The 24,048-nt window shown below is 31.7% G+C and overlaps 3 protein-coding genes across 4 annotated transcripts in view; 1 reads left to right on the top strand and 2 right to left on the bottom strand.

Annotated features, from left to right (window-relative positions):
* Positions 1-19,718, bottom strand: part of LOC123695381 — a 40,385-nt gene extending 20,667 nt beyond the window's left edge. Inside the window, exons 1-2 of one of the 2 annotated variants that reach the window (XM_045641212.1) lie at positions 19,349-19,718; positions 2,098-2,227 (exon numbers count right to left, since the gene is read on the bottom strand). In XM_045641212.1, the coding sequence (XP_045497168.1) occupies positions 2,098-2,227; positions 19,349-19,474 (256 nt within the window). In that variant the 5' untranslated portion in view covers positions 19,475-19,718. The remainder of the gene's footprint in view (positions 1-2,097; positions 2,228-19,348) is intronic. The other variant, XM_045641211.1, reaches the window with a different exon arrangement.
* Positions 19,719-20,031: 313 nt separating this feature from the next.
* LOC123695380 (nudC domain-containing protein 3) lies at positions 20,032-21,855 on the top strand. The gene is made up of 5 exons (XM_045641209.1): positions 20,032-20,263; positions 20,382-20,779; positions 21,016-21,201; positions 21,477-21,592; positions 21,683-21,855. Exons 1-5 carry the CDS (start codon positions 20,151-20,153, stop codon positions 21,839-21,841), a joined length of 972 nt encoding a protein of 323 aa, XP_045497165.1. The 5' UTR covers positions 20,032-20,150; the 3' UTR covers positions 21,842-21,855.
* On the bottom strand, positions 21,614-23,298 carry LOC123695377 (zinc-type alcohol dehydrogenase-like protein SERP1785). The gene has a single exon (XM_045641205.1). It carries the CDS (start codon positions 22,972-22,974, stop codon positions 21,898-21,900), a length of 1,077 nt encoding a protein of 358 aa, XP_045497161.1. The 5' UTR covers positions 22,975-23,298; the 3' UTR covers positions 21,614-21,897.
* Positions 23,299-24,048: the final 750 nt, after the last annotated feature.

The following is a 24,048-nucleotide window of genomic DNA, read 5'->3' as shown; positions in this document are numbered from 1 at the left end:
TACTCAAGATGTTAGAAGTATTCTTGAAAAACAAAATGGAATTTCGCTATAAAACACTATCTCTATTTTACGATCCAGACGATAATTGTACACTATAGTTAATGTCATAAATAACGTTTTCAAATACAGTTTACACTGATCAGTTATTAAGTCTCTCAAATGGACTCATCTGTGTCACGCGATGCGGTAAATTTTACAGGAATTCGCGGCATTTCATTATTATAACAGCATTGTTGATTGTAGCCATCATGCCTACACTATGGTACCGTATATTCCTGTACCGACCATTAGACTAGTGTTTCTTATAGCTATGCGCTTTTCGCTCCAATAGCGTCAAATCATTGCCATGAAATGTACGTGCAATTAAATAAATCACGATTGTTAATTTTATGTACTTAAGAGCTTCGTAAAATGCCAATTAATTATTGTAATTGGCGTTGTTGAGTGGGATGCATTTCAAACAGTACCTAGGTGTAATTATGATGTAGAGAGTGGAATAGTGAGCGTTAGAAAACTTTGCTCGACCTTTTAGAAAGACTGTAGCTATGTAGTATGTAGATTGTACATATGTATCAATCGAGTAATCTTGATACTCTTTTATTAAAGAAAGTAAATTCTATATGAATAAATGTTTCCACTATGAAAAAAAGAGTTTTTTATCATTTAATGTTTTCCGAGTAGGTAGGTATAGTGGTTTGAAAAATGTCGAAATAACAAAAGCGAAAATGAATATCTAAGATATGATTTAGTTTCCGATGATATCTATTTCATCGGACTACTTTAATTAAGTAATAAACCTTGAAAGCGACACAAATTTCCGGCTAAATACAATTCACGAAGATCCAGATATAACGTTATTACATTAGATTTCTATTTTAAACAGATACTAAGGCTGGTTGCAGAGCTTGACCGACCATCAGTGCGTACCGTGCGTCGGTCCTGACGATACGCATCAACAATGTTTATGAATATGACACTAATACGCATGACAATACGCCGATACGCGTGCGTATGGTCGGTCTAGCTATGAACGGTTTTATGAATTTCCATACATATGACAAGCGCGACTGACGTACGAACTGTCCACTGATGGTCGGTCAAGCTCTGCAACCAGCCTAATATTTTTACGATTAAAACAAAAGCAGTACAGAGGTACTGAAGTAGAGACTTCAATTTGTCATTAAACATTCAACAAAATTTAGCAATGAATACTTTAATTAGGTACCTAATCGATTTAACGCTTCAAGATGTTTATGAAAATTTTAAACAAATAACAAGTTACTAGAGAACTAAATACCGAAGAGGAAAATAGAATTATCATTCGTGGAAAATAACAACTCATTATATTATCACGTTAAATTCTTGACTCATTATAATTAATATATCCATGTAATAAACCCATTAAAATAAGAACTATCGTAAATGTTTTTGTGTTATTAAGTTTGTGTTAATTATGTTGATTAGCACTTAGCAGACATTGATTTACTAAAAAGGAAGGCACACCTTCCTCCTGGTAATCACTAATCCTCTTCCTTTTAGAAACTTGCCTTATCTACCTTTTTAATTCACAATTTTTTCCAACAAAATATTTATATTGTTAAACGCAAATTAAAAACATTTCTAGTACATTACAACCGTGTTTATGGTAATGAATGAAATGATTACGGCACCTCTCGTCGCTATTAAATAGGCCATAAAATTATTCAGTTAGCTTACACGAAGTACATCACATTATAACAGTTCAACGTGTTCACGAAAATAACGTTTGAAACGGCATTTTCAGTGAGAATATTGTAGAGCCATCATTACATATATGTATGAAACGTTTTCTTTTGAAATTCTGGTAAATGTCAAATGATGTTACTTTGTGGAATTCCACGTATACAAGAGAAAACGTCAAATATTTTGATTAATAAAACTCGTTTTAATTTTAATTCCTACTGAAATGAAGTTTTGCATTTTATAGATTTTGATATTAATTAGTTTCACATCATATGCTTAAGAATGCATAAAAATCCTTATTATAGATTTTCATAGAAACATTGTTTACGAAACTATACCCTATATATATAAGTTACAAAGTAGTATTGTACTCACCAGAAGGAGGTCGCTCCTTGGGATAGCAGATTCGGAACAAGCCTCGCGTCCGCGTGTAGAAATAGTACTTGTTGTTGAGGCTCTCGAGGATCGCTTGAGAGTTTATATCTGTGTTCTGTGTCACGTATGTCTGGAACAAACGAGTTGCATTCTTATTACACTGGGATAGCGTACATTTTACAATGAGTATGCTAAGGCCTCATTTGAAAGAGTGCGCAAAAATTACAAGCATAATTTACAAAGACAACTGATGATAAACACCATAAAGATAGTTTTCAGAGTTGTTTAGTCTATGAACAATTTGGTACTTATAGGTATATGTATGTACTAAATTAAACAGATTAAGGTAAGCCTATGAACCAATCCTAATCTAGAGATTTATTAATGTACTCAGGGCTAACGGGGCAGTTAGGTTATAAACAGACTCTTTATCTAACCGCGTTCCGAGTCCCAAGGCTGCAGTAGAAAATATCTCGTACACAGATTAACTCCTTAAAACCAGTTTTATTTCTACATTCCATTAAGTCGGTCCATGAAAATTGGGTGGACCGCATTAATATTTAGGAGGCAGCTGGAACTCAAAGGAAATAACTTGTACGTACTTACCTGTTTTTATTTGACTATTAAAATTGCAGTTTTGTAAAACATACAAATTTTATTGAATTTTTACCATTTCTTCAGATACGTTCATACAATATCATGTTTGCGAAGTAATGGTTAACAACGGTGCGATTACGATTTTTATATTTTTTGTAAAAACGTAAAAAGAACTGTAGTTTGACGTGTATCTATTACTTAATCTATATTTCAAAACACTGGATAAACTGGTTCAGTTATCAGCAATTAAATTGAACTTGTTGCGAAAAATAACAACCGCATGTCCATTTCGTTGTAAAATAAAAAATTGGCGCGCTTTTATAGCAAAAGCGCACAGATAAAAAATTTCACAGCGTAAATATAATGTTACGTCTAGACGTTCGTTTTTTAAATCAACTAGTTAACTGTAATTAAGCGTGTCCTCATTATTTAGGTTCCTACTTTTTTATCTTTATAGACAATAGCATTTCTCTCGTACGACCGTATTGTGTCGACGTAACGTTCTTCCTCAAGTGAGCTTTGTCGTCAAATGTACGGAATGTGCTCAATTCATCGTGAGAACCTGCACTCAGTAGAAATACCGATTTCTACTCCATTCATTCTCAACACTGTAGAAACGTAATACCGCGAATTGATATACTCATTATGTATGGAAAAAGTTTGATTCATTAAATTGTTTTGTTTCTCCATAAATTTTGTTCTGCTAAGGCTGACTCATTTTTTGTGACCAAATATTCTGAGAATATTCTTGTTTGCTACATTGACGATATATTTTGGAATGCGCTTCTGGGCTTATGGAATTAAATTTGAATAAATTAACTATATACCTGTCAGTAACGAGAAAATCGGAATATTTATCATCAAGTTCTATCCAATATATTTTCATATTGACGTACATTGGCCATATTTGTAAAACGCTGCCTTTAAAAATAAAGTAAATAAAACATAAGAAAGTGCAAACCGAAATGTACTTCTAAGAATTTCAATGAAAATTGAACCCATCCCAGCAAGCACAAAACACCATTATAACAAACTTATGATAGCACGAGTTCATGTACAAAGCATTATAACCAAATCGTATATCGGCTGTATTTCTTTTATACGACTCTTATAAGTAAAATTTGGGCCCCCCCCTTTAGACAGCGTTGAGCTATACAAAGGCAATTTAATAGCATTATAATCATCGTATTAAATCATTAATTAAGTCAGTTATGAGCACATGAATAAACAAATGGCATTTTTTGCGACTTCATTACAGTTATTATATAGCTTTTAAAATTACAATCTGTTATTAAAATTTCATAACAATGCTAACTGTTGTAATTCCTTTGTAAAAAAGAAAATCTTATGATTTTAAAAATATATTGATCTGTTTTTGATCGTGCAACGTTATGTGGACTTGAAATATTTAAATGTGAAAATTAATATTGAATGATGGGTAAGTACCGCCTGTATTTCTGAATGTTTTGAGTGAAATTAGCTGCGCGCATCAGTTTGTCGGGTGAAATATACATGTTATTGAGAAAGAATACACGCGACCTCGCTAATATACTTTATTAGTATATATTTTTTTTTATAAAATATAACCTATTTTAAACAAATATCACAAAATTTAGATTATAGCAATAGTTTTAACAATTAAAGTACCTTATAAAGGTATTGGTACAAAATACAAATGATTTCATTCCCTTTCTAGTCAGATCTTAGTAACTTGTATTATTTTTGTAAGATAGGAAAAGGAAAGCAAATGGCGACAAATGAAATTAGAGCTTTAGGCATTTGACGATAGCATAATAGTGCTGTTAATTTTAATATGGCTCGTCACAAAAATTAGAGCTCGTATAATAGTGTAATACAAGACACTTATTATGTTCAGCCATATGACAGCACTTCGGAAATATGTTATAATTAGTGACTGATTTTATCGAGCTTATCAGGGAACCGTAATTACTTGGTATAAAATAAATAAGCCAAGATTTTTAATTAAGCCATTTAAAAAACCAACTTGCTTGTTCTTTTCAGAACCAACATGCCCTGCAAAGTAAAGCGTTTCCCAACATAATATGAAGATGCCGATGAAGAAGTTTTTTTGTTTACTACAATTATTATTAATAAAATCAGTATAGTTACTCCTTTTTAAGTTTTCATTTGAATCCGCCTGTTTTTTAGTTTTATTCAAAGCCTTTTTATCCATTAACCAAATTCAAATTACGATGTTATTAATACTCATAGTTCTAACAATACTTTTATTTCGATCAATATATAGCTATATACTGTAGAGATGAATAAATTTGAAAGAAAACGGAGCAAAAGCATTAATTGTTATAAAGTCAATGTTAATATAGGATTAGCAATAAATTAACACAATAATGGACTATTATAAAGCTTTTATTCTTTAAAAAACCAACATACGTTCAAAGGCACTATAAAATAATTTATTTATGCTTATTTAGAGCGTAACGTTATTAAAATTACCAATATAAGATAATAGTCTTACTATAAGTTTGAAAGCTGTTTTAGAAGCTGTAATTTAGAATTATCCTACGTTTATTTAAGATTTTTGACATTGTAACAATTTTTTGGTAACCATTATATAACAGTTAGCATTATTTGATGAAGCAAATGCCTTTATAAAGTACTTATATTTGGATAGTGACGATTTAAATAATTAATATAACTTCAAGTCATAATTCTGTATATATTTTTGGTTAATATACAAGTTATGTGCTTGCTGGGATGTCCCCATAGGTACCTATATACTTATGGCATGCGCGGCAGATGCATCTCACATCTGTTGCGCTATAATATCTTTATTATTTACAGGAAATAAAGGTGATCAACCTTCGTCATGCGCAAATATAATTTCTTTTATTTGTCTCCAAATAAGTGCCGCTGCGCGAAACACAGGCTATATTTTATGTTTGAACTTTCACAAACTAATTCAAGATACGCAATAGGTACTTTCTAAATATGAATCCAAAAAAATATTAACTGTCACGAATAATAAACAGCTCGAATAATGTATTCTACCTGTTTCGTCGTAATGAAAGTATTCAAATTTCAACACCATGTCGATAGATGGCCGACATATGATACGTCAAGTCCATTTCTAAGGCCTGTAAAACCTTCGGCTTCACTTGCAAAATTCCTTCCGTAAGCACGCGTCTCACCTGTTTTCATAGAACTCGATAAGGATAGTAAGAGACTCCTACGCGTTAGATAGCCGCGGCCGCTTCAATAGCGAACTATTCTATATGATACGAATAATAGTATGTGATACATTGCTACATACGTAGCGCATATGCGCGGTATCGTTGCTTTGATATCCATATGAACGGCGTAATGTAATACCTACGCAGCGTTTCATAGATCGTTGGATTGTTTAGACGGTGAAACCGGTTGACAAGGCTTGATGACTTCCAGGTGAGAGGGGTGAGGTGATGCAGTGTTTATCAGCAAAATGCAAGTTTACAGTTCATTGAACGGACTATGCATGTGTAAGGTGCCTAGTTTTTAGTGACGTTAGATCGTTGATTGTAAAATGATTGTTATTATTTCAAATACATTAATGATGCTAAGATGTTTTTAATCGATATTGAAATTCTAAGAACTTCTTATTAACCGACTTCAAAAAAAAGGAGGAGGTTATCAATTCGGCCGGTATGTTTTTTTTTTATGTATGTACACCGATTACTGCCGAGGTTTCTGAACTGATTTACGTGATTCTTATTTTGTTCGATGCGGGATGGTGTCGAATTGGTCCCATAAAAATTTTATTCGGATAGGCCTAGTAGTTTTTATTTTATGAGCATTTTTGTCTGTACATATTTGTAAATGTTGCAAGTGCAAGTTTGAAGTCGGTTGTTTTTAACGCAGTATTATCACTTGTTTGTATATTAAAATATTTAAAATAAATGTTAACTACGTTTTATAATATTATCACAATTATGAAAATAAATTTACCATCGGTACATTATAATGAAATAGCAGAAATACTCTCTACAAAGAAACATTAACTATATTTCATAATTCCTAACACCTGACATCGAAACCTTTTACAACCTCATTCCTACGTATCGAACCAAAAACACACTAATTACCATCGCAACACCTCTACGTAACCAATAGATTCCCACGATAAAATCACGCACAACTAGTTAATTTGTAACCACAAAAAGTATTGAAAAATAGATAGAAGACGGCAACGATCAACCATCCATGCGCGACGTTCCCTCAACTCAAGGAGTTTTTTATACTATGTAACTGGAAAGTTTACTGTCGTAAGTATAGATAGTAGGTACAATAAATTGCGAGCAAAAACGAACGTTTTGATTTGTCGCAAAAACGAACGTTTTGATTCGTCGCAAAAACATTGACTATGTTTGCAGTCAACAATATTTATAAACATTTTGTTGCAGGCTGAAAAAACAAACAAATAAAAATGTGGTCATTATATTATAAAGAAAAACAACATTTCGTTTTAAAATAAAACTTACCTACCTGTCAAGGACTTAAAAAAACTATTAAATGTAACTTCTAAATTTATGTAAATCATGGTATACGACGAACTCAAATCAGTATTTATTATCTTAAAATACTATCTACTACTACGTTACGTTAACGCGAGGTATTTCAACGCGAGGCAAGATTTTAGGATGTGAAGTGTGGGGGGCCGTTCGCGTGACTCGCGCTCCTCGCGCTCCTCGCGTCGTTTGTTTTTCGTAACGTGCGCTATGCCACAGTGTAAAATATATCAAAAGTAAATTGTGATCAATTTTTATTATGTAAGCAATGTAAAAGTGTTTGTGTCAGATTGTAAATATAAAAGTAAATAAAGTAAGCATTTACAACTTTATAAACTGAGAGATAAGTAGGTACTAGGAATTTATTAATTAGCACAACATAATTATGGAAGTACTTGGTGTAACTAATAAATATTACTTGCTGCTACCAGTAGAAGCTTAGAGTATTATAATATTAGAATAGTATAGAGCGCGTGTATTGCACAAATTGCTTAGTGCGCATCGAAGGCAGATGAGCTATAGATACTATATAAATGTGTGTGTGACAAATAGGGATGGGTAGGTATCAATTGCGTGTTGAGCTATCGATAAGTTATGTAAATAAATATGTAACATAAGAAAATATATTGTTCAATATGTTATTAAAGGAGAAATGTATGAAGAAAGTATAAATATATGTAATTTTAAATAATAATGTAAAGTCTTCTATTAATTATAAGTAGTTTAAAAAAAATGTATAATTGAAATATCTGAAAAAACGTGTGGACTTCTTAACTATTAAAATTAAGAAAATAAAAGATCGGGTTTAGTACTATTTTTTAATAATAAATCAAATAATAATAGTATTTAATGTTAAATAAAAATAAGAATTAATTAATAATTTAAAATGAAATAATAAACAATATAAATATATATCAATTTTATACCTACCAAAACCTTCAAAAATCAATTTAGCGGTTAAAATATAATATCGTAACATTACATACTTTACATTTACACTATAATACATTCGCATTCATAATATTAGAAAGTGTATGATACAAAACACAACACAAAATTATTTTTAATATATTTTTAAAAGAGTTTTAATATTAAAGTCAAATATTAATATGTTAAAATATAGTTTTTCTTGTAAACTATCGAGTACAGCGTTGGTCAAGTCACATCACTACGATCACGTGGCGGCAGTAAGGTGTGCGAAGGGTGCGCGAGCGAGCCTGCGCGTGTCCGCCTCCCACTTCCCCTTGTATTTATTATCTAATATCTATTTATTTAATCAGGCATAGTATGGTGCTGAAACGAGACATAGAAGGAGCGTAAATAAACAGAATGGAAGCAACCTTATAACTCAATAAATAAAGTATATTTTTAAATGTAGTTCCGTTTATAGTAAAAGCCGCTTTGCGTGTTTTATTGTTTCGTCTTTCACATTCGTTACAAAAATTGTGATCGAGTAACGTCTACTGCACTCTTCCTAGTTTATAATGTCAACTAAAAAAAATGAGACACGAAAAAAATCTCAATCGTCACCTAGGAACGTATAACGTAGAACCTATGATCCCATATAATAATTACCATTCCGTATTCACGGTTTCTGTATTCGAGGCATATATTTTATGGAACATATACCCCGCCAATAAGGAACTTTTACTGTAGTGATTAATAATTATTATAAGTCAATAATCATTATTATTTGACTATTATCAATTATTTTTTAACTAATAATCATTATTGTTTTTTTCCTTAAAATAAACAACTGTAATTAATAATAATACCCCAAAATTATGCAAATAATACACCAATTATACGTAATAATAATCCATACTAATATTATAAATGCGAACGTAACTCTGTCTGTCTGTCTGTTACTCAATCACGCCTAAACTACTGAACCAATTTGCATGAAATTTGGTATAGAGATATTTTGATACCCGAAAAAGGGCATAGGCTACCTTTTATTGCGAAATATGTACCACGGGCGAAGCCGGGGCGGACCACTAGTATTATATATATAAAACAAATTATTATAAACTAAACTCTTATTTCACAGTAACGCAGCTTTTATCGTTTTGAAATAAAAGCATACGAGGTGAAACTTTATGACCAACTGATATTTTTATTCTGTGTCATCAAGTAACTACGTTTTTATCATATTACTCAATTTACATACCGTTTCTTATAGTTTACTCTTTTTTTTGATACTGACACTGCTTTCTTCCGAATTTTGTTTGTTTTGTTACCCATTTTCAATAATTTATCGTTACTCAAAACGTAAAATCGAGCGGAGATAATTTGACACAGGTCCTACGTTAGCAAGCGCCTGATCAGGACTGGCGGGGTAGCGGGCAGCGCGGTTTGTAAAGAAAACGCTGGGCAACGTTAAGTTCTGAGATATAATATGTATTTAATAATTACAGGGCTTCAGTAGAAAACCAAAATTTAGCACGTTTTCTGCAGTACATCAAAATACATATCCTTATATAAAAATTATTTCCAAAATCAGAAATTTCATTAATAAATAATTCGTTTTCGATCTTTATTTTAGCCTATTTTTATGATTTTATATGATCGACCAAAATACACGTGGTTGTGTAACAAATTAGCACACTTTTTAGGAAATATCTTGAAGTGAATTGATTATTTTTTCTAGAAGCGTCATATAATTGCAAATACATGAAAAATTTGATCTTGCAAACCAATTTTACTCCGCTTCGCTGAAAGGACTCCCCTTAATGAAGACCGAAGAAAGTAGCGATGTATTGCTAATTTATGAACCTGTTACGAAATTGAGACGATTTGTAAACAATCGAGTATTGAACACGATATTTGCCAAATGATAATTACGTATCAATTCTTATACCACTGTTGGGTAACTCGGTTGTGTAAGACATATGGATCGTGTGTGAATTTATTCTTCATGCAGAAAATACAGTATAACGAATGTATTTACAATAACTAATTGATAATTACTAACTATGACATACTCGAATCACAATGTACTACTTATTAACAAAATTGCCTTATGAATTTTTTTAATTCCTATCCACGTTCAATTAACTAAATTAATGCTAATGTAATACAGAATAAACTAATAAGGAACAAATACATCAAGATGAACCAGATATGTAATATTATTTATCTATATTAAATAAATAGAAATAGGTATCTCTATATGCAATATCTAAGACTCTCGTTACTATATATAAGTCTTGTGTGACCGAATTTCGCTATAAAAGATGATTATAAGTGTACTTTCACATACATTCGCGTGTGATCAAATTAAGATAATTTATCCGGTGAGAGTGTTCCTAGAATAATCGATGCGTGAATTTAATATAATAATCATCATATTGTCAGATAATAAGACGATCTTATAATGACTAGATGTGCGAATCTAACCTACAAATCAAAACAACTGTTAACTTATTTACCCACTAGGTAAAGTTGGTTGAAGATGGGTGAAGAAAGAGTAGGTAGTATAGCAGCTGTTTTAAAATATTTTATATATTATCTGTGACACTAGTAAACATTTTTCAGCTCTTATTCTTTGTGTTCGATATTAATTTCAGGACATTGTACTTGTAGGCTTATTTTGTTTGAAAAAAAAAATAACCTTGAACAAACGATTGAATATTTCATTGAAACCATATTACTAAACGATAGCCACTTGATTGTCAACAAAACGTATATTTTTTGTATTCACAAACTTATTTATAAACCTGCGTTATTATTTCGAGAGTTCTCGCAGTTCACCAATCTTTCACCGTCTGTTGGTCTTAAGCGTGATGATATATTATAGCCTATGGCTTTCCTCGAAAAATGGCCTATCTAATACCGAAACAATATTTCAAATCGGACCAATATGTACTTCCTGAGACAGACGATTATGAATTGCGTGCAGAATAAAAAGCCAAATAGCATTCGGTCCCGTTGATATCTTTTGTATGAAGCGGAATCTACACGCGGGACGATAAATTTCGTCCCTATAAAATGTGTGCATAAAAAAATATTTCAGCTACGTAATATAAGCGAGCCAAGACGTCAGCCGGGAAAACCTGATCCTGATCATTGTTCATACTACATACACGAGTTAAAAGGTCGGCTTCGTCCTGTATTCTCGTTCACCTTGCAATGCCGACGCCTCGCACACGTACACACCACACACACATAAAGAGAGACACACGTACACACCACACATACGCACACACTTACAGACTACACACAAACACACGGGTAGTTATGATGGGTGCAGGATGCAAGGCACATGGCTCCGATCAAGGTTTGTAGTTCAAAAACCTACAATACAAGTTTGTGGCAGATGAGCTAACTACCAGCGGAATAAGAATTAATTGAGATACTGCGCAGTTCTTTAATGTTGGAAACGATTATTTCAATATTAGGATTGTTGTACTAATTACAAATTGTTTAAATTTTAATGTGGAAATGATTGTTTTGAAAGAAACTACTTGATTCAGGTATGCAGGTTTCCATTGAGACAAATGATGGATACAGTTATTTTTATTTACAGTAACATGAATACCAACGCACCAACCATTATTAAAATATTCTACCATTGTATAGAATGTACCATTATTCACTATACGTACTAAAATTGTAGCTTATTTAAATATTAAAGTTTTCAATACCGAGACAGATTTTTTGAAAGTTAGCTTCGAGAAACATTTAAAAATGAAAATCTTTGAATCAGCGTTATTTAATACGAAACATAATCTTAATTCAAAGTATCAATGAGCAAAAACAGCAACTCAAATATAAAATAGACGTTCGAGGAATGATAAAAACACCTGCCGCGATCAGGTAGCATCTGCTGTAACTCGATCTTATATTATTGTGTTTTATAATATACATTTGTAACTCATTATTATTGCAATATAGAAAGTATATAAATATAAAACAAAACAAAAAAGTATCGATATAAAATAAAATATCAAGTGCAAATATAGCACGCTATGATACCGAATACCGATACGAAATAATTTAAGCGGTAAGATCGGATTATATTTGGTCTTTCTGTTTTATTTACAATATCATAGACTATAGCAAAATGATATTATAAGTACTACTATTTAAAAATCATTATAGTTTCAGAGGTAGGAAGTTTATTTTAGTGTGGTTTAGTCCTAAGTATGTATCACAGTGCACGGTAAACAATATTATATCTACCTAATAAGTGATTAAAATAATAAAGGATAAACAGGAGAGTCGATGGATTTGCGTTGAAATCCCTAACAATACGTACCTACTCGTATAAAATACAGAACTCAACTTCTAATTTAGAAACTCTGGACATCAGTTTAAAATACCTACACGATAAACTACTATTCTGTCCCTAATATCTTTTCGAGTTATTAATAACCTAATAAACATATTTCATTTCTTCCCTCAACCTTTTATCCTCTTTATTGTTACGAGTAATTAAACCATGTTGAACATCACAAGATCAGCGAAGTCATCTTCCTAGATCGTATCTATTTAATAAAGGTTATCATCGACTTTCATGTCACAGTCATTCTGTAAAAGAGAGTCAAGATTTGAATCTTGTCGTGATAGATTTCACTCTGTGTTTAGTATTGTCACGCGAGCACATTATTCTAAGCAAATTATGTTAGAAACAAGCGACCTGACCGAGACCGCGATCTTATAATTATATCCTATTGTATGGCTATTAGGCATGACGACAGTATCCATAAATGATCGTATTAGTGTTTTTAAGGGAAAATGTATGATAAATAAATTCAATATAGTGACTTAAAAATCTTAAAAACACTAAGATTAATGAGATTATCAATAAAATAAAACATAGAAATTCTGCAGTTGGCCATTTTGACTAAAACACGCGTGACGTCACGCTTAAGTAAACAACTCACGTAAGATGTATTTTGTTGTTATGAATATATTGAGAATACGCATTTTTATTTATTTTCTATTGTTTCACGTATGCTTTATCGACTCAGAACAGAAATATAATTGCGAATTCACGAATACGTGGTTTCGGGGTTCTCCGCGCCAACTTTATACAATCATTTCTTATTATTTTCTCGCTTGAAATAATTACTAACACATTTTTGAGCATTATTTTAATGTGGATTCACACTGCAATACTGCACACCACTTATAAACTTTGAAATTCGTTTCTATAACACATATTAAATCAATATTTTTTTAATTTTCTTCGCAATGCATACAAATAATTACGTATTTACTAAAAAATGACGTCACGCTTACGCCATGACACCTCCGAGCTGTTTTGGCACAGTTGATAAATATTTTTTGAAAAATAGCTTTTATCTTCGTTAAATTTAAGTATATTACCGAAATATAGGGTTTTTCTTGTATAGTAAACGTATACACACATTATGGAAGAGGATTTCAAAATCTTTCGTCATGCCTAATTCGTCTCAACTAGAAGAGAGGAGACAGATAATTTTCGTAAAAATGAAATAGCCTATATAATATTACCAAAATGTTCATATTGCACTTTTCAAATATTAAACTTGATACTTGTTATTCGGACTTTAGAGAAAACTGATTTTAAAGATATTATCTAGCACAGAGAAATACTTGCCTTGTCGTGATTAGGATGTCTCGTATTATCTTATCTGAGATAAAGACTTTCTTCTTCAAAGGATATTGAACTCAAATGCATTTGAAAATATTTAACAGTAGGTAATTAATATTCAAAAATAATTTTTAGTCATACTAAAAAAAGATTGTATGTTTCAGTTTATTTATACTTTTTCAAACTTTCTACTTAGTATATAACTTATTATATAAGTAATTGTTTAATTTAAAATGATTAATATTTAATTGTATGAATATGCAATGTTGAAAACGCAGTGGCGTAAAGCCAAACAATACTGAGAAAATGGCCACATCAGAATTCTGCACTAACTTAGTTGGAAGGAAGATAAATTTTATCAAGTACTTTATAAAATTGTTCTGTACTTTCAAATATTGCAATAATTACAGTCTAAACTCTATAGGTACTTTTTTATAAGCAATTTGGATTTGAGGTAACTTTAAAAATGTAATCAAGAATTATGAAAGCTTTCAGAATCTGTTCCAAGCTTCGTGCTGATCTTTGAAGGAAATTATTACGTAAAATAGAAACATTTATTTGAGTATGTAATATTATCGGTGTGTGCTTTCTTTTTATGAAATGACCAATTAAAAAAAAAAACTTTGTAAACATCTCCGTATTTAACTATCACCATTTCTCTTACAAGATCTCTATTCAAACAAAGCAGTCACGTTAAGAATTGCATAATACTGATTGTTTACACAAGTATTAACCAATACCATCTATTACAGTGAAAGGCCGGAAAAATTGAAACGCGTAAGCAATCGTGAAAGGCGATCATATTAAAAATCCACGATCGTTGGAGATTAGCAACACTTTCCATTTGTGCTGTTTGTTTTATGGGTTGTTTTGATGGTTATTATATATTTATTGTATTGTAGGCTTTTATGTTGGAATGTTTATACATTTAGTTTTATAGGCAGATATTCAATAATACCTAATATTGATGGAGATGGGCATAAAATTAAAAAGATAACACTATACAAATCGCTTGTGTAAGTAATTCTCTTCTGAATTTTATTTTTGGTTCCTAATAATTTTGTCTTACTAATAAGTAATAAGGCGTTCCTTTAAATGTGTCTTGACAAGCAAAAAAATAATAAATAGGTACATGACTTAGGTACCTACTTGAAACATTGAAAGAGATTGTGTTATTAATTATTATTATCATCATTTCATAAATACGCATCACATGTACATCGTATACAAGTAAATCATTCAAGCATGAATCACGCAGATCTGTGTATCTGATTACTTGTTTAATTACTTATTTATTTGTAATTGTAGCTAATATAAATTTTGTACAACAATTTCAAAATTAAGGTGTAATTCCTATTTAATCTTTAACGTCGTTAAATAATAACATTAAGAAAGGCATTATCCATCCAATTAAAAGCAATCTAGCACAACTCAAAAGATAGCTGCATAGACTGGGTTACCATGCATAGCATACGTTCCTACGTATCGACGCATGCAGGTACATCTTTAGTATTCCAATCACACACCAAACGCCATACAAGCTTTCGTGGTACGATGCGTTTTCGTTGGCACTGATTACTGTATAGCCTGATTTACTGGCTAGCTATCACGACGATACAGTCACGTTTGCGGAAAAACACACGTTTTCAGCATATACTGGCAACATATGTAACACGAAGCAGTGATGCTTGAACAATATCCGCATGATCATCGCATGCGCGGTTAACGCGCTGCCGGTTCTGTTTAACTAGTTTTTTCAGAATTGGTACTTTTGTACTTATGAATTTTATAGGGGATTTTGTTGTACCCAGTGATTAATGCAGTCATGCACTCAATACACTATGAAGAGATCCGTAATGCAACATGCTCATTGTAGAATCTACATGGAACTGACCTGTCTGACACGCTAATGAATAGAACACCTTATATTTTTATTTTTCAATGTATTCCTACGTAAAAGAAATGGTTTATGTGCTGCTAGGTAATAAGAACTAAATGCTTAAAGCTCCCTTAAAAATTACGTCGAACATCATTTCTTTTCTTCTATTGCTGATTGCACAATAATGCATTACGATTGTATTTCATTCGCATAGTGATGCACGATTATAGAATCTCAAAACATGTTATCAAATGCTGTTCGTATTTAATTTCTACTACCTTCAAATGTAAAGGTTTGGTAAATAAATGAAATAACAAGCAAAGCCCTTATTTTGCTATAGACAATTTCTTGAAAAAAGGCCTAGATAAAAAAAACTCCAAAGTCCTGGCGCCAACTTTTTGCATCAATACAAGTTTGAAGTGATATTAGTTGCCAGTCTAATATTGAATACAAGAGGTACCTGGTACATGCCTGTACTATTAACTATTCTGTGGTACATGTTATAGATAAGTGACATGCTACAGGCGTTCCCTGTAGACTGTCACGACCCCACTTGAGCTGTCAGTAGAAGAATCACGTTTATCTAAAAAGTGGGTACTTTTACAAGAAATGCAGTTTTATTATTCAGCGTTTGAAACTTGTAGATACTAGATAGTAGAGCTGAAGGATAAGGTTAATGGGTTACACAGATTACGATTGCATTTTGAAACAAAACGTGGACAAAACTTTATCTTGAATGTTTCGTAAAAAGCATCATTGAAATAGACGGAATAGACGGACTGGTTTGTAAAGCTAATGAACACACACTTAAAAGTCAAAATCTCATGAAGTGAATAATTTTTTATTTCAGAAGATAATGATGAGACTACAATGAGTCAAATAATGACTTTATGATAAGATTGCGTTTATAATCTGTATAAAGCAAAATTACCTATAAAGTTGTGAGAAACAAAACTATCAGTATTATTAAAAACGAAAATACATATATGAAGGTATCTGCGCATTAAGTTAATGAAATTCATTCAAGAATAGAAAGTAGCACTTTGACCACTTTTATATAATTTCTGAATTATACTAGAACTTTTTACTATGCGAATAGAAAATGTTAATACATACCTAATACGAGTAAAATACTCCTCTCGAGTACGTTTTTTAGCTTATAGTTTTTTAGGTTCTTCATTTTGAATAATAGGTAGGTAGGTGATAATAGGTACAGAATTATCTCGTATTAATAATTAATATGCACTGTGACGTCACAAATGTTTGTGTTAATAAATAACAGCATCGTTTGTCAAGTCCTTTGTTTCCTTAATGAGGCTAATATTGCTATTATCATTTATTTTCCAGGTCATGGGATTATTTAGGTAGTTAAGTCGTTGTAAAATATAGCGCAAACTACCTATATCATTCAACCTAAGCATTCAACGCAATCAATGCCAATCTTTATTTAAAAATTATAGACAATACTATGTTAACTACACCTATGTCTGACACGTCTAAAAATATTAATGCAATCAACAAAATAAAAACTAACCATCTAACATAAATTTATTCAGGAACTATGTTTAAAATAGTGTAAATAATTTAAATTTAAGTTCCCACTCACGTTTCAATGTGTTAGGAATGTTATGAATATAAGTATTAAGGTACCATACATCCGGATAACAGGTAAAATAAACGCATTTCCTGTTTGAATTTCGAACCTTCTGTCATGCGTATTTGTTTACTTCATTTCTCTCCCATATTGTTGCCCAAATCAATATTTAAATACTTTTTAAACGAAACTGGCTGACAATATTAAAAAAGAAAGCGATGCGGTTTCCGAATCACATCGTTTATTAACCAGGATATCGAAATTCTTTAATTATTTTTAATCTTCTCAAATTAGCAGTGATTAGACATAAACGAATGTAAAATCGTTTCCACAGCTTCACGGTAGAAACCGCATTTGCATTAACAAATTTGCGATTGTATAACCGTAGGTAGGTATACGCAAACTCGACAGAGCGTGTTCACAGAATTTCTCAGACATTTCGTCACTTTCACGATCAATTTCTCTCATGACTTTCCACACCCAATGTTGTTGGAACATCCTACTACGTTCATTTGTCTATTGCCGACCCGAATAATAAAATGGCTTGTTTATGGCAGGTAAACTATTAATAACTGATTCTGAAATATTGTTTATGTTTATTGGAAGGATATTTATGAAATTATTATTCACTCAAAAAGCTCTTTAACCGGAGGAGACATTACGGACCATAATATTATAGGTACAATACATTTTCTGTTCAAACCAAAGCATGAATCTTATTCATAGTTTTGTTGAAAGCACGGTTATTTTCGAGTCAAGTGGTTGTCGGTGCACGCTAAATACTAAGCAATTAACTGACTACCTGCTCCTCCGAATAACCGACGAAACATAAAAAATCACGAACGAAACGTACCGAATATAAAACGTTAAACAATACACAGCAAAAAATCATCATTATGTCTTATTTAACAAAGGTTAGATATGCGTTTTAAACTTTTTTTGTTTATTACTTTATTTATTAGGATACCATATTTACCGAAGTTTTCGACGAAATTGCGTGATTAATTAATTCAATAAATTTGATATTTGTTATGAGGAATCATTAGGAGAGCATTAGCTCTTTTAATGATGAAAATCATTAGATTTTTCTTACCATTAGTAAATTATTATGATTTATGACGAACTATCATTAACTAATTCGTCCTAATGCCTCCAAAGTACCTTCAGTAATTAGGTTTCTTAGAAATTGATTAACCTAAAACGTATTTGGAAAGAGCTTTACCTATGTGTGCAGATTTTTTTTGTTCCCGATGGGATTCCTCTCTGGGGGGAGGGAGATGTATTACAATGTTTCTCTGGGTTTTCTTGCGGACCGATTTATATTTTTTATCTGTTAATCCCTACCAAGAATCGAACCGTTTGTTTTACGCTCACGCTCGCGCTCTGCACTCTGCAGATTATGCGTTTATAAAAATCAAAATACAAAAGCAGGTAGACTTTTTTTTTGCCTCGTCAGGCAATCTTGCCTCGGCTTACACAAACATTACTGGATCGGTACCATTTAATATTCGATTGTCCTTAAATAAAGGTAGGTATGCTGAACATATTGTCATATGCTTTTGTTTTCAATCTGGGAGGAACCCTACAGATAATAGCATATCAATCAAGTATTATTATTTATAAGCACCAATGGGTACAGGAGACGGTAAAGTACAGTTACCAACACATTTGTTCGTGGTTCGTGCTATTAAATACGTGCATATTTATGCGTAACGTGTCTGTTCTAACGGTGCACAGGCCAGGACTCGAACATGTTATAATGATGTCCACTGACCTATCACGAAATACCGAAAGTGTGTCATTTAGGTAAGGACAACATGTTCCTTCGAAAATTGGCTCATCAATATTTGATGCATATTATAAATGACGTAGGATTTTATTTTTGAATATTTTCCTGTTCGCATACGAGGATAATTTTATTGGTAGCATATAATAGTTCTCAGCTTTTTCAAACTTCTAAAATGAACTTTACGAAAATTTTGTAGATACCCTCATTGCGCAATTATCAGGATCGCGCCATGAATATAAATAGTATAAGTTAGTAGTAACTCTCTTACGGTTATTTTAAAATAATTTACCTGTATATTACTGCGCTTCACTTCAATATACAGCCAGTTATCTGTTGAAAACGCTATTGCCATTAACGCAGCAGCCACGATAGCTGTAATGGTCGCTATAGACAAAGTTACCGCTGAGCAAGGCATTTTTAAACCTTGTTATAGACAAAATAAGATAAAAAAGAAATACGTAAACACAATCACAACACTAATTTTGGTTTGTTCACCTATACAGCATTTTTGTGAACACTTTTACGGAACAGGGAACACGACAGCACTCTCACAGTATAATAAAAACTCATATGAATGCGGTCATCGCCTGCAGCGTACCGAGTTCGCGCGCGAGACTTCTTCGCCTACTTCGTTGTGTCTTGCCTTGCCGCTCTCTTGCGGATGTAAACTTTCGAAATTATACTAGCGCCACCAATCGACAAGAATGTGAATCATAAAAACCAGTTTTGTGATGACAGTCGAAAAAATTATCTACCATTAGTAGTAATTTTATTAAACATGGCAATAATAGGATAAGTTATTACTATTTTTGTATTCCCTATTTTAATGATAAAGTTATTTATTTACACCACGATTCACACCTTTTTAATTCATGTTAATAATAATACTAATACATTTTTAACCTGACGTTCATAGGCAAAAATGAAAATATGACATGTGACAGTTCACAGTCAATGACATTGACATATTTTGGCAAAAGCCAATTCGAATTCCGCATTTGTGTATTTTGTTTACTTTGTGAATATTTTATAACATTTAGAAAGAAATTGAAAATTAAATCATTATTTCTGTATAATTATAAAACTTAAAAATGACCGACACAGAAACTTACGGAAAATATGATCAAGTTCTTGCTTCAATCTTAGAAGAAGAAAAATCAATACTCGGTTTCCTCTCCTCTATATTTGGGTTTCTTGCGAGAAGGTATGATTTCTATATATCAATTCTTACTGACTTATTATAGCTCTTAATTTTCTTAATAAACAACTGGAATTTCTTTTCATTTTTATCTTAGAAAATATTATACTTTTTAATCTTCCAGGACTGACTTTTACTATGTGCCAAAAGGCCCATATGAAAACATGGGGTTTCCGCCAGGCGTTGCCGAAGAACTAGTCATAAAAGTGTTACGGAAATGTGACCCAAAAACTTGGTATACAGATGATGAATTGGCCCAAAATGATATACACAATGAAATCATGTGTTCAACAGTAGCACAGGAAGTAGAAGTGGTTGATGAGAGTGAAACAAATGAAAATGTAGAAGCAACTCAAAGTTCTTCAGAAGAAAAACCTCAGGAAACTTCAAGTCCAGAAAATAAACAGAAATCCATATTCCCTGAAGATTATGAACCCCCGGTTATACCTGTGCAGAATAGTGAATCTTATAATGGAGCAGTGAGAGAAAAATACACTTGGTCTCAGACTATAATGGATTTAGGTAATATTGAGATTTTTTTTAATGTTAAATTAAATTTAACCTGTTTCTTCACTTCTGTGCTATTAAATTAAGCTTTCATAATATTGTTTAAATCATGCATAATGCTATGCTATAATAATGTGGTTGTTGTTCAACTATGTTATTATAATAAAGTAAACTTGTAAGTCTCTGTAAGCACATCTCATTATAAAAAAAAAAATATAGGTGCATGTAAATGTTTTATTTTATTTTTCTAGATGTAATTGTTAACCTTCCACCAACTGTAATGTCTTCAAAAGATTTAAGAGTGACAATTAATTCAAGTGATCTTACAATTATGAGCCGACCCAATGATATTATAATCAAAGATGCATTCCCATACAAAATTAAAGCTATTGACAGTTTCTGGAGTATCAGTGAAGGAAGACTCTTACTACACTTAGGTAAGTTTCATTGTATTTTCTTATTTATCTTTAAAAATACAGAAATAGTAGTACCATACCTTTGGAAGCTAAAGTTAAATCTTTGTAGTGTGTTATAAAATTACATATTTGTATAAAAGTGAAAATGGCTGATCCTAGTGCATGGAAATTAATAAAAATTCTTACCATTCCACATTCTGTGAATATTTTGTTCACAAAATATCTTAACCACTATAATATTTATTTGTGATTGGGAATGAAAGAAATAGCAACTAATAAACTGTTATTATTAATAGAAAAAGTTCAAGAACGCTGGTGGGACAGGCTGCTTCAGAGTGAGGAACCAATAAATTTAGACAAAATCGACTGCTCAAGACCCCTTAATGAATTGCCAGAAGACCACATTGATAAGGTAAAAGATTATAACAAATAATTTGTATTATAACTATTTTTTATTTCTACAGTTGTATTATTTTATTGTTAAACTACATAATTGTTGCAGGTCAGAGAATTACAATGGAATCAAGAACAGAAAATGAAGGGTCTGCCTACAAGTGATGAAATCCGAAATATAGAGATATTGAAGAAGGCCTGGAATTCTCCTGGTTCACCATTCATAGGACAAGAATTTGATCCTAGTGTACTCTCAAATAAAATTTAAATTTATTAAAATTACGTTTTTGTTTTATTATAATATATTACTTGCACAGTATGTGATTAAAACCCTGATAATACTATTTTGCCAATTGTCCGCTGAGATTCAATAAGTTTATGTGCTTCTCTCAAATTTTCAGCATTCAAAGGTGATATTATATTGGACAAAGTACTCTTTAATTGTCCATTCTCTAACATCTTTGACACTGCCTCTAATATTTCTGTATGTCTGTATTTATCTTCTGTATTATATGCTATCCTGGTATTCATCATTTCAGAAACCAATGTAATACTTTTAGCCTTTAATGGTTTAATATCAACCAATCCACTACTATCAACGACTAGGCAGATTCTACCTTGAGGTATGATTACTTTCATAAGTGTATTCCAGTACGGATAAGGATCATAGTTAACAAGTATGAAATCAACACCATTTGAATAGCCATTGTCTTTCAATTGTTGTTCTAAGTCATTTTTACGGTTTAGAACAACATGAACACCATGTTTCTTTGAATATTCTTCAGTTTCTGGCCTTGATGCTGTGCCAATAACTTTTAAACCTAAATTATTAGCCAATTGACTAGCAACTGAACCAACACCTCCAGCACTGTTAATAATCAAAATAGACTTTCCTTTATCTTTGTCTGTAAGCAGTAAACGGTCAAACAAGGATTCATAGGCAGTCACAGAAGTAAGAGGCATAGCAGCGGCTTGTTCAAATGAAAGGTTTTTTGGTTTCAATGCTACATGCAAGTCATCTAAAACGACAAATTGTGCATTCGTTCCATTCTTGCTCAAATCGCCTGTAAAGAATACTTGATCACCTAATTTGAATCGTGTTACTTCTTCACCTTTTTCTGCTATAATACCAGCTCCATCAAACCCTAAAATCCGCAATTGAGTTTCCACATTCGGCTTAGGGGCTCTCACTTTCGTATCGATGGGATTTATTGCAGTTGCTTTTACTTCAATCAAAACTTCTCTTTTCTTAGGAGCCGGTACACTTACTTCCATATCAATGAGACTATTCACATCCGTTATGGGTAAGTATTTATAAAGACCAACTGCTTTCATGGTTTTAGGTAGATTTTTGGCCATGGTGAAGGATAAAAATAATGAAATACAAAGAAAGCGTAACATTAAAATAAGTAAATCGTCTTGTCACTTTGTATAACTACCGAAATACAGTTTGCATAATATTTTTTTTTTTATCATGCGTCTTATCAATACATACCTACCTACATAACAGCGATATGCGATTAAAAAATATAGAAATGAAATATGTATGAAACAAGCATGCGCTTCTCGTCATTTTATCAAACCTAACCACTAAAGCCCCAGCCCCACAGGTCTCAATATTATAATTTATATGCAAAATAAAGCCATAACCATAAACGAATACGAAAACTAAAGAAAACGAGTTATTTGGGAAAATGGAACGTATGAACCAAGTAGGTATGAACCAGTATGAACACCAAATGAACACCAAGATGAACACGAATGTTTTGACAGAACACAGATAGACAGATACTTGACAGATAATATAAAATCAGGGAACGTGATTGGTCAGAAGGTCACATTAAAATAAAAACGGAACGAAATTCAAATATGGCAGGTATGTAAATACTGTGGTAAATACATAATAATATACCTTATTAATGTACTTATATTTACTTTTTTTATGTGGATCAAATTGTGTTCAAATTATATTTTGATTGAAGCTCCATTATTCTTTCAGTCTGAGCATTGGTTTCACCTTTACACATAAATTAGGTACCTATTATACCTAAACGGGGTATGAAATAAACTTATGAAATTTATTGTACTTACTTACAGAAATATTCGAATATTTCCTATAGTTTTATGATATTGATTGATCAGACCAATAAAATCATACATATCCAAATTGTAGAGGAATCTAAAAGGTAGGAAGAAAGAGTAGCAGCAATCTTAATTACACGGTTAAATAAAAGACTCTTAAACATGCCCAATACATTTATTATAATATGGATATGATTCATTTGCCATTATTCAGAATTTGTTGCATCAATGTCATTATAATTAAGTATAATATATTATTAGAGAAAAGACTCATAATCAAAGCAGATCGTTTATCACAGAAAAAGTACGCATTTAATTCACACTTTGCAAATTATTATCACCTACGAATGCACACAAAATACCTAAACTAAATTTAAATATCTACACCATAAT

The sequence above is a fragment of the Colias croceus genome, chromosome 11 (assembly GCF_905220415.1).
Source record: "Colias croceus chromosome 11, ilColCroc2.1".
Lineage (NCBI taxonomy): Eukaryota > Metazoa > Arthropoda > Insecta > Lepidoptera > Pieridae > Colias > Colias croceus.
Note: the sequence above shows the minus strand (reverse complement) of the source record. Positions and strands in the feature narration are given on the sequence as shown.